This window comes from Coturnix japonica, chromosome 6 (genome assembly GCF_001577835.2).
Source record: "Coturnix japonica isolate 7356 chromosome 6, Coturnix japonica 2.1, whole genome shotgun sequence".
Taxonomy (NCBI): domain Eukaryota; kingdom Metazoa; phylum Chordata; class Aves; order Galliformes; family Phasianidae; genus Coturnix; species Coturnix japonica.
In genome coordinates, this window is record NC_029521.1 from 21,600,756 (window position 1) to 21,616,536 (window position 15,781).

At 38.5% G+C, this 15,781-nt stretch overlaps 1 protein-coding gene across 1 annotated transcript in view; it reads left to right on the top strand.

The window, feature by feature from the left end:
- SORCS3 (sortilin related VPS10 domain containing receptor 3) overlaps positions 1-15,781 on the top strand; it is a 261,834-nt gene that overhangs the window by 155,226 nt on the left and 90,827 nt on the right. Inside the window, exon 5 of the mRNA XM_015867276.2 lies at positions 4,391-4,464. Coding sequence (XP_015722762.1) covers positions 4,391-4,464 — 74 coding nt within the window. The remainder of the gene's footprint in view (positions 1-4,390; positions 4,465-15,781) is intronic.

Consider the following 15,781-nt stretch of genomic DNA (forward strand, 5'->3'; position numbering starts at 1 on the left):
TGTCTGTGGAGAGAAATGAGGGTTTCTAAGGCAGAAGTAATCAGCCATCTTGGCTTAGGAATTGAGCTTTGGTTGTATCTGTTTTTTGTCTCAAAATGACCCTTGATGACTAGTTCATGGATGACTAGCATATGGGCATCTACTTTCAGGGGATATATCTCCTCCGTTTATTTGCAGGCTTTTCTTTCTTTGCTCATTTTTTCCCCTTCTCTTCAAGTGGTGGTTAAATCAGCCGTTTGCTCACACTGCTTCAGTTTTGAGAAGCTAGGCTTGAGCAAAATTATATACTTTTTCTAGCTATTACCGAGAAAAGAAAACACCCAAAACAAATGATCCCAGCCTCAAAGTAGATCGTGTAAGCAAAAGTTGTGTTCTGCCCTAGAGTTTCTACTGGGGAACTAGAATGTGGAAACTCTTTTCATATGCAACACTGTGTGCATGTATAAATCTTTCCAGCTGAGTTGTTCTGACTGTTTCTGGCATGTTGTATGCATTTATGGACTAGAACGTGACATCAGGGATAAAACTCCCTTATTAAGGGTCTTGCTGCTTATCTCAGGAAAAAGAAATAATGTCTCTATTAAATGAAATGTTGTGAGAGTTACTGGAATTTGAAGGAGTCTGCTTTTGGCAGCTGCTTATTCAAATAGCAGTTGCTGGGATGGGCCAAGTGCTGTAGTGGTGGTTACTGAGGTTCGTCTGCAGTAGGTGTAGGATGGTGAGTTTACCTTTGCGTGTGTGTGTGTGAATTTTGTGACAAAATTCAATTTTGTCACACTTGCCATAGACCAAGACCTAATCCTTCTGCTTTGCGTTCTGCTTCTGAATTGCTCCTTAGTCAAGGCCTTTTCATGGCCCTCTTCAACTGTGCTAAGGCATAAGAACCAAGTTTTAATGAGGATCAGCCCATCCAAACATTATGACCTGTAATTGGCTTAATTTTCCATTAATCAGCACAGGTCAAATAATACAAGATAGTTACAAAAGGGTATACGCTCATGGTATGCTGAAATCCATCTGTCTTGTGAGTTGATGTGTTGGAATAGTCTGGGAGGTGGAAATGCCAAAAGTTATTTATCACTGAGGAGCCAGGGCAGAGCTTTAAAAAATGAAAATCTTGGCACTGTGCAAACCTCATTTCCTTCCATCACTTGGTATTCAGCCTTAGGTCAAATTAATCTCTATTGAAATCTGCTGTACTAGCCACTAAAATTGTTGTCTCATCTAAAATGTATCTTTTCTCCAATGAAAGGAGAAGAATGGAAAGTATATATACAATAAATTTTGATGCAAACCAGAAAGGTCTTTATTGTGAGTTTTATTCAGTATTGTATTAAATACTCAGTGAGTATTTATTCAATATTAACTTTTGCATATGTATATAATACTACGAGAGTGAACTGGTCTGGGTATACCCTTCAGGAGTTTGTTGTCATACAACAAACAGCTTTGATACTCAGTCATCTGGTGAGAATTCAAAGTGGAAGCCTAAAATAAGTAGATAAATACAAGTTATTCAAATTAATAGTATAAGAATACATAGAAGGAGAGTGTCTGCTTCTTTAAGGGTATCTGGTCAAAGACTTTTTCCAAGGCAAACAGACAGAATATGAGAAAGGAGATCCATGAAGCAGGAAGGGGTACCTAGGGGCAGAGTGGATGTGGTGGGTGGACATAAAGGCCATGCCAGGTACTAGAAGGTTCAATGAATAAGTATCCTCCTTATCTCTCTGTCCAAAATCACCTAAAGGCTGCAGGTTCAATTTAATCTCTCTACCATCAGTCTGTCTGAGATTTAATAGAAAGAAGAGAAAAAATACTCAGTAGTTGGTCTCTGGTTTTTAGCTTGATAAAGAGAACGATGTTTCCTGAATGAGGCACAGTGGGAGAGAAGAGTAGCTAGAAAGAGTTTGTGCCTCCTGCCACTGAGCTGTCTGTAACTACTGCTGTTAAGGAGCTGTGAAAGAAAAAGAAATGCTAGGGGCAAAAGATAAAAGAGAATCTGAGGAAATGGATATAGTTTGCTAATCCTTTGTGATCCTGGTGAGAATGGTTAATCTGTTGCGGAATACAATAAGGTTGCTGGTCCCACTTATGAACAGGAGTTACTGAGGCAATGATTTGTAAAGCATTATGGATCAGTTTGCAAATTGTACATGCAGTCAAGATAGGGAGAAGAAGTTGTTTCATGTGATTGATGTGACCAAGTCTGTGTGTACAAGTCCTTGTATATGTGAAAACATGTTAAATGACTCAAGGAATATTACTGGCCAGTACAAGACTAATGCTGAGACAGAGTTATAGCACTGTCCAATCTTCTTCTGAAGTGTGGATTTTCAATAATTCTCTATAAGGACAATCTCAATCAGGGTGTTCCCTTAGAAGGTACTTATCTTAATAATGAAGTTGAATTCGTAAGTCTGTTATTGGGTTCAGATAACAAATTTTCTTTTCCTGATTCCTTTAATTAAAAAAAAAAAAAAAAGAAAAAAAAGAAGGAAAACAAAAAAAGATAAGCGGTGCTTTATTTTGTGTCTAAGGATTATTATTTTGGGAGAAGAGGTTTTTCCACGCATTTTTAAAATTTTTTTATTTTATTTTTTAAACAATCACTGTGATGGGTGACCAGAAAAGGAGAGGAGGTCCAGATAAGAGTAGTTATATAGTGCTGTATCTTATCTGGTGACAGTGCCAAAGAAATAAAGCCAGATAGGAAGTCTGATCTCCTGTAGAACAGAAATCAGAAAATCTTTCTTAATAATTTTTACCGCAAGCCCAACAACATTGGCTGAAGTCTACAGAAGTGGAGCTCATCCTGACATGAAGACGGGAGGACACCTGCTTATACCCTTCTCCCTGACATGCTTTATTCACTGGCAGCTGTCAGTGCCAGAAATTTTCTCCATTTGCAAAAAAGCAAATATCTGATTATTTTGTCTTTGCAGAACTAGTTGTATTAGATGTTTGATGGGGTCTCTTTTTGAGTTTTCTTTTGCTAGTTATACCATGCACAGGCTTGATTATGTGGTCATGTGAAAACACAGTAAGAATTAGTTGCCTCAAGGTGCAGACACTCCTTTAACAGTCCTTCCCTATCTCCTTTGGTAAAATTGTTTTAGGAACCTACTCTGATGTGTCTGCTGGATCCTCGTGGTCAAAGATATTGATCATTCAGGAAATTTCAATGTTCAGTGCAAGCACGTGTAGTTTATCTCCCCAGATACGCTAAGTCATCCATCATAGCATAACCATAGTTCAAATTGTGAGGTCGTGAGCCCTTCTAATCTGAACATGGTCCTGCCTCCTATTTGTAAATTCAGTTACTGCAAATCAAATGCATAACCTTAACTCAGATGTTATCATTTTGCTATTAAGAACTTAAAGTTTAAATGTTACAAACATATACATTTCTTGTCTCTGTTATCTACCTGCTTAGCCTGAAATCAACCCTTATTCTATTAAACAAGAATTTATTTCAAATGGAATTTATTTGAAGCTCAAAGTACTATAATTTCTCTGTGGTTGTAAAGCAGAGCAGGTATCTCTGAAAGTGTAATTTATTTCTAAAAAGAAAAAAAAAATCTCAAAGTTGCAGGTATACAGCTTACATGTGAATTGATTACGAGTGAATCAATTGTGGTTTATAAATTGTGGAGGATGGTGTTTGTAATGTTAAGCAGAGTACATGTGAAGTAAACCTATGTCTGAGACAGTATGGAATTACATTAGAATTTGATTGCTGCACCTTTTGCTAGCCAGAAAGACGCAGAACAATTATTAGATGGAAAATCTGGCTTTCAGGAAGTTTCTACTTCACTGTTCTGAATGTTTAACTACTTGAGCAGATTGATTCCTAGCCTGCCTCAAAATGTAGACTTCGCCTGTTCTGTACATAGAAGCTGTAAATTATTCTTTCTTGCTCAGGAGAGGGATGCAATCCTCACCATAAAAACAAATCACAGCATGGTGCTGAGTATAGAGTCACTATCTACCACATCATAAGAATGTTAACTAATCTAATTTATCTTTCATTCTAACCAATGATAGGAATTTACATGTCATCCATCACCTGCTTCCTGTTGGGATGAAAAAGCTGGGGGGCTGCCAGCTTTCTCAAATGGCAGCCAAAGCGAACATGTTGACACAAAAATGTTTGAAAATGTATTGGAAGAGCCAACCTGTTTTTAGTCTCAGTAGTGCAGTTTAGGTTAAATATGAGAGGAGGAGATTGTCTTATTAGCCATCCCTAGCAGTAAGGTTGGTAGATAACTATGCAGGAGAGTCCTTTCCTATTCTTTAACCTGAACAGATTTTAATCCTTTATGAAGCAGCAGCTCTTCCTCTTCTTGCTCAAAGTTTATACTTCTCTCTCTCTCTGTCTGTCTTTCAGCTGTACAGCTCTACTGACTTTGGAAGAAAATGGCAGCTCATGCATGAGAGAGTCACTCCAAGCAGATTTTACTGGTGCGTATTGCCTTCTGAATTTGCATGCTTTCAGCATATCATAGAGAGGTGAAGCATATTTAATTTGAAGAGATTTTTTTTTACCAGAACACTAAATATGTTCTTGATTTTGGTTGTGACTAACGTTATATGCTCATTCCACAGTATGTATCTTGTGCAGCTATAGGTGAATGTCTCCATGTTTTTGCCTCTTTCTTGCCCAGGATCAGCTGGTGTCTTCTGGAGGTTAACACAAGTCTTTTGGTAGTTGCAGAACTCCTACTTCTTCTTTCGTATAGCTTCTTACGCTAACAGAAAAACTGCCCCAGTACTTCAGTGGCAAATCCATGATCCATTTACTTTTTTAATTCTTATGAGAGCTCCTTTAACCTGTAACACAATCTTTGCACAGAACCAGGCGCTCTGACCAGTCTCCTTATGCAAACCTTTGGGAGAAGGAATGACTCAGACTCTGCTTTGAATCACTCCCTCTGAGGAGCCAGTTTCTTTCTACTGACTAGTGAGAGCCCAGGATGTGCAGAGTGCTTGCTAAAAATTTGCTTTGTGACTATCTTTCTTTCCTCTTCCCAACTGTTCATATCCAAAATTGGAAGAATGTCTTAAAAGCAGTAGATGAAATATACTTAGTTCCTATCTCCAGGCTCCTCTATTTCACATGCTGCTTTTCCAAACTTCTCCAGCAGTTGAAGGCTCAATAATTGACTTTGGAGAGAGAAAAGAAACCAGTAGTATTCTTCTGTAGTTGAATCTAGGATTTGGAGCTTATATCAGTCTTAATATTGTACTACATGATAGGTGTGCAGTGTGTGTGAGTGTCAAAGTGCTGATTTACTTAATCTATGAACAGTTAAATAAGTGCCTTGTACTTAAAGCTGGAAAGGTGTGATTATTAAGGAACCAGAGGCCTTTATTTTGAAGAGTCAGTAATTAAAAAGGACTTGTATGATTTAGGTATTGACTCCTTATTGCAAAGAACAATGTAAATATTTTCAAGTCAAATCTGCATTCTTTCCTGGAATCCATGCCAAAATGTCTACAGATGGAATCTTCAGTATTTCTGCACCTTGCAATGGAGGATAATGTCTCTCAGGTTTTTCAAATTGTTTAGGTCCTTCTGCTAGTCCCTTTAAACAGCTTTAGTTTCCCACATTTGAAAGATGGCTTTTTCATACCATATCTGATTTACCTCAGTGTGCCTTTGGATTTTGGACAGTGAAAGGAGATGTTTGACCATGTGGGAAAGGAATTTGTAAGGATCGTAAGTCTCACAGACCTGCAAAATATATCAGAGACCTATGCTCTTTTCTGGCCATGTCACCATTGGTATTTTGGTAGCGAAGGAAAGGTGGTTATATTCTCCTGATTCTGGTGACAGGTGACCTATCAAAAATCTTTTGATTTCATCATTCATGCCTAGGGGCACTTAATATAGCTGAGCGTAGAACCTCTCAGGTATATGCTTCTGTGGAATAGGATAAGCTGGTCCTATGGAATAAATGTACCATACCCTTCAAATAACACAACTGATCTTAGAGGAGTGACTTTCGTGGAAGACAACACACAAGGGCTGACCTGACCTGTGAGCAAAACAATCTCTTTCTAAAGGTGATGCTGTGATGTTGTGGTTTTATTTGTGTGTGTGTGTTGTGTGTGTTTTGTTGTTGTTGCTGTTTGTCCTTAATAATAATGGTTAATGGATTACCTCTGTCCTCTTATATCCTAAAAATGTAGCTTTTTCTACAATTTACTTTGGTTTTCATGCAGTCTCATCAATGTGTAGTTTAAATGCTCTTTTTTATCACTGCATGGAAAAAAAAGCCTCTGTTTCAATTATCTCCTTTTAGAAAACATAAAGGTCTTCTGTTGTTAAAGCTGATATAGCATAGATCTAGAAATCTTTATTCCACACAGAAACAGTAGAATCCCACTGACGATATACTTTCCAAGAGAGTGAATTAGGTTTTTCCCAGAGTGAGACAGATTTGAACCAATTCATAGTACAGGGGTCAGAAATGTTGAAACTTTGGAACATAATAACTCCCTTTAGCTGTCTGATTTTTTTTAATTTTTATTTTTTCTTTCTTTTGTCCTTTCTTTTTAAAACTGCAAACTGTGATGACTTGCAAGCTCTGACATATAAGTGTACCAAAAAAGAAATGCAAGAGCACTTTTGCTCTTTTATTAGATTGTGCAGGAAGGAGAAAGGAGATGTTAGAAGTTTCACAGCCACTACTCAGTGGCGTCCATCAGCCTGTAAACTACTCATTATCAAACCTGTTAATTAAATTTTCCAGGAAAGGTTAACTAATGATGGGAAGATAGCAAAATCAGTGGTTATTTGCTTACTTGTGGTGCTATGTGTTTACTTATTATCAGAGCCTCATGTGAACCTCCTCCATCAAATGTGTTAATCATCAGATGTAAATGCAGTTGGTCTTGTCTAAGGCGTCTTCTGTCTACTGTTGTTTTTTTTCCCCTCAAAACGTGTTTTTCATCTGTCAGACTGTAAGAATAATTTTGTGAAGGCTGTAATCCTTACCTGGTTCATAGAATCAGTCAACCTGACTGGAAGAGGTCTTATTTTTCTCTCTAAGACCTCTCCAAATAATTATACCTTCCCTGAAAGAACTCAAATAGAGAGACTTTAAGGCCAGGAGGAAATTACAATTGTATTAGAACTGTTGAAGATGGAATGTGAATTTTCACTCAGTCTAGTGAGCAAGTGCTCTTCGGTAGTCACGGACACACAAGTCATCCTGTGCATTTTGCTGTAGTTCTATAAGGCTGCACTTGCAATGGCTCCATGCTGGTCAAAAGCAATAGTGGCCTGTGGCGTTTTATCCTGGTGCACTTACTTTTGACTTTTTTTTTTCTCTCCTTAGTCTCAGATTTCGGTGCTGATCACTGTGTTCTCATTCCATATGGATATCACATGTACTGCAGCTTGTGGGACATTTCCCACCACTTCCTGCACCCGGCTCTGAGTTTGTCCATATGCTGAAATTCTTATCTGGGCCACTTGTAGCTATAAAAACTAAGATTTGAGTTCTCTACTTCTGTAGTAATGATTCATTTGTTAGCTACACCCACTGATGGCAATGGCACAGCTTGAACAGAATGTGTTACTTGATATGATCACAACAATCCAAATTTGGTTCCTGTGTGCCTTGGCCTTGGATATTTTAATAATTTAGGATTCTGTAAGGCTGGAAATAGGAGCTTACGTTAATGTGATACAGAAATTCCAAAATCTTTTATCACGCAATTAAATGACTCAAGTTAAAGAACTTTGCACTCATGCTGATTCCAGTTAGAGGCATACTCAGTGTTATTTTTTCCATACTTATTTCTTCAGTTGCCTCTGGGCTTTTTTTCCTCTCACTGTAATGTAGACACTTGTGCTGATGTGTGGAACATTATAAAAGTGGAGTCCATATTTTGTACTGTAGGAACTCTGGGGAAGTTTCCCTGACTGAAAAACGCATCAGTTCTGTACTGACTAATTCTGTATCTGTTCAGATAAGGGCAGTCAAGTCCTTTGAGTTCTTAAGCTGCTTTGCCACCTCTGTCTCTCCCTTTGGGTGGGACAGTAGAACTAACCCGATGGCAAGATAACTTGATTAATGGAGCGTTTGCCAAGCCTTATTGAGTACTTAGCTGGACCATGGCTTTTCCATATCCTGTTGGGTGACTCGCGATACCTTTGCCTTCTTATCCCTTAGGTAAGATCAAGATCAGAGAGCATGTCTTTTCCTTGCTGGCTGTAATGGTTGAAGTATTCAAGTACTGTCATATCAAGTGCTGCATCATTGCATATCCATGCATTAATCATAAATACTCAGTGACACTAGAGATTTAAAAGATACTTCAGTGTCTTATAAAGTCATTTTATTGTCCTATTATGTTATTCTCTAAAATGCAGAGTTCAACAAGGTGAGCTGTGTTTTCTGGCTGATCAGCTAAATGGCTGTCAATATCATATGCTGTCGCATCTGTCTTTTGAGTCCCTGCATATGTTTGCTGAGCAGATGCAGTGGCCACCAGCCTGTTTGGATGTCATCCTGTCCTGCCATTCTATGTGCTAACAAATGAAGTCTCTGGATATTTTGTACCTGTGAGTGCCAGCCTCAGTTGTTTTGAACACCGGGATTAGAAACAAGGAGAAGGAAAGAGATTGTGCTTCAGCTTGGATCATGTTTTGGACTTGTGAGTTTTCTGTCATAGTTGGTCAGGTTACAAGCCAGCAAGCTTGAAGGCAATGTTTTCAGTCCTTTTCATTATGCTTTGGATAGAAACAGTGATAAAGTTAGATTGTGTATTTTTATGTGTTTGCAGCTTGAATTTTGTGAAGATTGTGGCAGAGGCTGATGTGGTTATCTGAGAGCAAAGTAGCAGGAGATAAGGAAGTTGTATCTATGTTTCAAAAGGTTACAGATCTGCAGATGGGCAGAGGTTTATTTTTATTCCTCAACTCTGTTGGAGCACAAATATTTCCTAATCTCAGTGCCAATTTGGGTCTAACTGGAAAGTTTCAGGGGCAGTTCCAGATCTTTGGATACAGCTAAGGTTAGCTTTACTTCACTTTTTTGCCAGTGATTAAATGGTTAGTCAAACATGTGCCTGTCTCTTCTGTAAATCCCACTAATCATTAACTATCAGATGGCGTCATTGCATAGTGCTTGGGAAACATCTCAGAAGTTTTTACAGCCAAATTTAGTGGTAAGAAAGGACAGTTTTGTAGATGTCAAATTGATTATGAAGTGATCCTGCATTAGTGTTTTTTTGGAGTTAAAACTATACTGGACTTGGAGCTGTGAACAAAATAATTCCAGTTTTGCAGACACAGCTAACACTACCTGTAACCTCATGGAGGCATACACAGAGTGCTTTTTCACATACATCATGCTTTGAGGACTGAACAGGGACCTATCACTTCTGTAAGCTGCTGTGGGTTGATGACTCATTTGCCTGTGTTAAGGGACTCATTTACCATGTCCTGTAGGTGGGAACACCTGGGAAAGGTTTTCATCCCAGAGGGTGATGCTAACATAAATTCAGAATGTGCTTTTCAAGCCATTGTGACCGCTAACTTCACTAGGTAGGATAATTTTAAAATTCTTGTCTCAAGCTCTATAATTAGGGTTGAGGAGACAGACCTTCTTAAAAGGTCTTGGCATATATTGAAAGATTTCTTGCAAGGACACATTACTTAATTAAAGATCACAACACTGTGGTGATAATAAGAGCAATTTTATTTTCACCTTCATTCAAAAGATGAATAAATGGGGAAACTATGTGATCTTCTTTTCATTCTGTGTGCTACAGTTAGTGCAGTTGGCAAAATAGATATTCAGTGTTTCCAAATATTGCATAGTAGCTGACTGGCTTGTGATTACCCAGTATGTCAGTGGCAGAGATAGAAAGAAACTTGGAGTTGGATACATTTTATTGGCTGAAACATGTTGTGGCTTTTTGTTTGTTTGTTTTAAGTTTCAAATACCAATATTTTAGGAATCTGTGTAAAATATTTGTCAAAAACAAACACCAACAAAAAGAATCCTCTTTGAGTTGTTGACTTTTTGAGTGGTGGTTTTTGGGTTTTTTTTTATGTGATTTTAAAATTTGAAATACAATCTTATTTCAGCATATAAATGAGCTTTTAAAAATAAAGCAGAGGGAGGGTGAAGTCTGAAACAAAGTGTCTGGATATGGCAGTCCTAACTCCCGTTCCCACCTGTGTTTTTTTTGTGTGCTTTCTGTGCAAAGCAGATATTGGTTCCTGATATACAAACTAAATGGTCAGCACACTCAGAAAGTACTTCATCATTATGATTGTTAGCTTAAAGGAGTGACTAGCAAGGTTTCGGAAACCTTTGAAAGTTTTGTAATTTGCTTTTCTCTATGAATGTATTTCCCCCCCTTTCTTTCACTATAGATTGTTTAGTGTTCTTCCAGGGACCCTGTGATAGATTTCATGAAGAGTTAAGAGAGCCTTAATTCCTAAATGGCCCTAAGAAAATGAAAATTGTTTGGATTCTGTTTTTGGAAAGTCCCTCAGAACTGCTCTACAGAGATCCCATGAACCCCACTGGTTCTAATGACTTAAGCTAGCAAAAGCCATTTGGTACAATTAGTCTCTTACATTGTGAATTGTAGTTCTAAACAGTGTCTGATACTTCGGAGGAACTTGTGAAGTATATTCATTGCCTTTTTTTTTATTATTCATTTTTATTTATTTACTTATTTATTTGGTGGCATTCATCTCCTTGCTGCTTGCTTTCCATGGAAAATAAGCATTTGACTTCTGGATGAAATCTTGTGGTTGCTATGCTGCCAGGCTCCCTGGGCTCAAAGCTGTTCTAGAAAAAAGCATACTGGCTGTAAGGAATGTCTGTAATCATGAGGGGAAATAATGTGAAATACTTTTAAATCCCATGAATTACATAACAAATGAAGCAAAATAAGAGATCAGGTGACAGCAGGCTTAGAAATCTATGTAGCACCTCTGGAATTCTGGCTCTGATAGAATGCAGCCAGAGTGAGTTCTTTCAAAGGTGATGCAGTAGTCTCTAGGAGAGACATTTTTTTTAAATACATTGCTTTTGAAAAAGCTTTTTATTCTTAACTTCCATTTTCTTTAGAGAAATGGCACAAACTGGAAAAGGAGGGACTACTGTTCTCCACTAATGCAATCGAGGATGCCCTTACATGAACACGATTTGGCTTTTAAAGTTTGTGACTTGTAGTTTTAGTATAATTTATGATTTTTAAAATATATTTATATATATATATTTTGCATTAATATAAAACATCTTGCAGTGTCCTATTTTACTTTAAGACTCTAAAAGGAAAGGCTGAAATATTTGTGTTCATTGGTTTTGTATTTGCTGCCTATTATAAAGTGTCATCATAGTATCATAGTCTTGTGTGTGTTGGAAGGGACCTTAGAGATCATCGAGTCCAACCTCCGGGATTCGAGCCTCCTGTGTAGCAGAGCGGCACTTCTACCACTTGCGCCACAGTGGGGATTTGAACCCAGGGCCTCCGGTGTTGCAAGGCGGCATTCCTACCACTTGCACCACCGGGGCACACTTTGTCACACTTTGTTTTGGAGTTCAAGCTTTCTGCTGTCTAAAAGCCTCATGATTCAGCCTCTTATCCATCAGGTTTCTCCATGTCCCCTGGGCCAGTATCTTCTCTTATTTCTGAATTGTAAATCTTGGATCTATTTGTAATCCCCCACTCTCTCAGGACTAACTGTCCAAGATTGGAGCAGACCAGAGAAACCACCCTGCAAGAAAAGTCTGAGGAGGAGTTGGTTCAGAGCCTTTCCCAGTTAAGACTGATATCTGGACTGGATCCCAGGACCATGCCATTCCAGACAGCTTGTGGTGGAAGGATCTATTTCCTTCTCGTGCAACAGGACACCAAATAAGATGTGATAAGAACCTCATGATCAGCATTGGAAGCCTAAAAGTTGTGACGTAGATTAGAGCAGCTTGCATGGGCTGAATTTATTCTGCCTCTCCCTAATGCATGTGAACTCAAACACAAGTTAATTTCAGCCTGTCAGTAAGAGTCCCAGAGTAATTCTGTTTGATACTTTGTAGGAAGCAATGATGAAAGCCAGCTCCCTCTAATTAATATATTGAATAATGCATTTCCCTCAGGCATATGGGGATCTCCCATACTGTCATGGCTTGGCAAAGCAAATTGAAAGCTAGGCTGCCAGACTGATGGTATTATCATATTTTGTGCTCTTTGGCTAGCGAGGAATATCCTCCTAGTTTTTCATGTGCAATTTGGCTTAGGTTTTGGCCTTTGGCTCATACCATACTAATCTCTTTGTTTTTGGGTAAATGGGCTGGTTTCCACTGTGGGAGGGAGCGCGTGCTTCTGCTTTCAGATGACTGACAGAGAAACCCGTGGGATTTGTTTTTAAAACCACTATAGTTCTGAGAAGATTTGGAATGATCTTTTTACGTGCTTTGATTATGGACATAAATTCTCAGGCATTTAATTCAGCAGCAAAACATCTGCCGACAGCAAAGAGCCAAGCAGCTTTCCCAGGCATAGCCTCCTCACTGCCCCGGGCCTCATCCCAGGTGTTCCACTTGGATTTCCAGAGATATGCTTTGGTGTGAATCCTTACAACTCCTGCCTCTTTGCAGCAGCTGAGTCTGGAAGCATTTTTTGCATTGGAGAAGGATGCATTCTAATGGAGAACTTATTCTTAGTAAGTGTTTCACACTCATACAGGCCATTTTTGCTTGAAACTTGAATTTCAGTCATATCTCAACTTCTCAGGTAATTTTCTCAAAAAGAATCAGAAAAGACCGAGATAAATTCCAGTTCATTTATCTGAACTGACTTCAGCCTCTCAACCTTTGGAAGTTTGCCTGCCATTAAGTTGAACAAAAACAGTTGTTTTATTTAACAGAAGGAGCTGAACCCATGCTGTGCAAGAAGAACAGTCTTATCGTGGCAAAACAGACAAGATGCTTCTGCATTCATTTAAATGTGAGCCATTTGTGTTGCTCAATAACATCCATTAAAGATAAGGAGGTCCCTCTTTATGCCTTCTGCCTGTTGGAAATTAACAAACCCTCTTAAAACGACAATTCATCAGCAGTTATATGAGGCTGAATTCATTCTCGGCAAGAGAAGAAATTGAAACTCCCATCCTTTCGATCCTCGGCATTCCCCCGAGTCTCCTCTGTAGAATGAGATGAGTTTAATTTTGCTATTGTTCAGTGTAACAAGCACAAAAGCTACATCAGAACGTAAGAGCAGGAAGGAGTATCTTATTAGCTACGCCACAGGTTCTTTTAAATAATGTTGATCCAGCAACTTGTCTCTTGCTGATCATATATAGAACAAGGATGAGAAGGCAGTGAGTGAGGCTGTTTTACTTGCATATTTGTAGCAAGCTAATTGGAATAGGAGATAGCAGTGGTTATCGTAGCTCTGTAATTATCTTATGGGTAATTGTTCTCCATTGGGCAGAAGGAAATAAAATCAGATTGTAGATACATCTTCATGTTTAGTGAAACATCAGAATTTCTGTGGCTGAGTCTCAGAGAAAGGTACTAAGTTGTGACTACTGGAAAAAATCTGAGGAAATAATAAATAATACCAGCAGTCTTCAGAGCTGATCGCAGTAGATCTGTGTTTTCTCCCACAGGATGACATCTTGTTTTTTACTGGGGAGAAAAAGGTGAAGTAAAACAAACCAGAAACCCTGCCAAGTCTTTAGCCAAAAAGTATGGAAAGATTCTTGGGTTTTACTCACAATATTTTTGGTTTTCAGGTTTTGATTGAAAATCATTGAGGAAAAGAGACATGTTCCATTATAATATTGATTCTAGGGACAATATGTAATAGTGTCTCCCTAAAGCCATTTCTAGATCTGCTATCTTTTCTCCAGAATTCTTTTTCTTTCTCTAAATCATTAGATTTGAGCAGTGCATTGACACTTCAGAATTTGCCCTAAAGCTAGAAAACAGCAGAGTATTAAACTTCATTTGGCCTTGTACTTTTCTTTTTTCTTATTGCTCATCGATAACAGCAGATTAAGAAGTTGACAAAGAGAAGCTCTTTGTCCACCTACAGTTTGGCCATATATCTTCACTTCTTGTCACGTTGGCAGCGCATACTCCTGTTGTAGCACTTTGCAGTGTGCTTTCTTACTTGTAAAGGGGAGAATGCTTTGGGAATGGTGACACTTTGGAACTATACTGTTCAGAGGAGCTGGAAGTGTATTATGTACTCAAACTGCCAGGATGCTGGACATCAATCCAGCCTGAAGTAAAGGAACCCACAAAAGCTCCATGATTTCACAGTTCTACTACAATGCCATTCTACCATTGATGGACAGACGTGCAAATAGCCCAGTCCTTTTCATTCTTCTTCTCTCCATGCCATATGTGAGGATGCCTGTATTTTAAATGCATACCAATCTTGTCGTGAGATACTGGATTGTCTACAGACTTCCTGTCATGCTTTCTTTTACCCATCATAGCCACATAGGCATATTGTTTCTATAGAAAGAGCCTGTCTTTGCACATCTGACTGCTGCCAGAATGCTTTTTGCTTCCTCCTTTTTTGTCTTGTCTTCCCCTGTTGTTGATGTTGGGACAAATGCGTATCTCACTCTCAGCAGCTAATTGAGTGTGATTTTTGGGGCAAGGAAATGCATTGATGCAGTTATGCTTGCTGGTTCTGAACGAGTATTTTATTCTCCTCCTTTGTCTTTCTCCTCCTGCTCCACCTCTCCCTCTTCTCTGCCTTTCCTGGCTGATTTGTAAAAGTCAAAGAATGAAATAAGACATTTGTTCTCTTCAGGCTTGTGTTTGAAATACAGCACAATAATGGTCAGAAAAGGTTTGCTGTGCAAATCTGTTTTTCCACTATGCCTTTTTCCAAAATGCATGAACTGAACAACAAAATTATTTCTGAAATGTTAGACGTTATCCCATGGTGATTCTTTGCAATATTCTGCAACAGGGAATGTGAAGATTCATCCTTCCTTAATTAATACAACGTACAATGCCCATAGGCATATGGCACTCATCAGCAAAACTTATACATTCTGCCTGTGCCAAGTTTCATACTGGCATCCCCTCTTTGGACAATTTAAATTTTATTTTTATTCATCTAATGCTGCATTCATTTATTAAATGGTGCGCTCACACTGAAGCATTTCAGAAGCACTGTGTTCTGCCTTGGACTCTGTTAATAGCAGAATCACTGAGCCTTAGCATTTCAGGCATGTTTTATTTGCAGTTAGAAAATGTTCATACAAATGAGGGGAATTAAACACACAGTAAATTGAGAATCCTTATTCTGGTGTTAAAACTTGCTTGAGCAGATTGCATTTAGGATACATTTGATTGGAGACAAACTGAGAGCAAGGAGTCTTCTAAGCATTCACTTCCATGGAGGGAAACAATAACTTTAGCAAAATCCTGTCTGTAGGACTGGCTGATGGTTTTGTTGATCATGTGTTTTGCTTTTCTAAATTGAATGTAAACATGGTTGATTCATGTTTCCTGAAAAACCAAAGCCATAATCTATAGTGATTCCCAACCTGCTTGACTTTCAAAGGAAGACAGCCAAGCACTGAGCAAACATTAATTAACTGGACTTCATAATGTAGTAGGCACTAACGTCATTTTAAAACAAATGCAGAGGGAGAGCTGAAAATCACTCAATATCAATGATCAGTCTGAGAACAGAAACAAAAACTCTGGTTGAGTTTCACAAGCTTGTCCAAAGCACAGCTGGCTAGGAAATGGGATTCCCCTGATGTATAGAT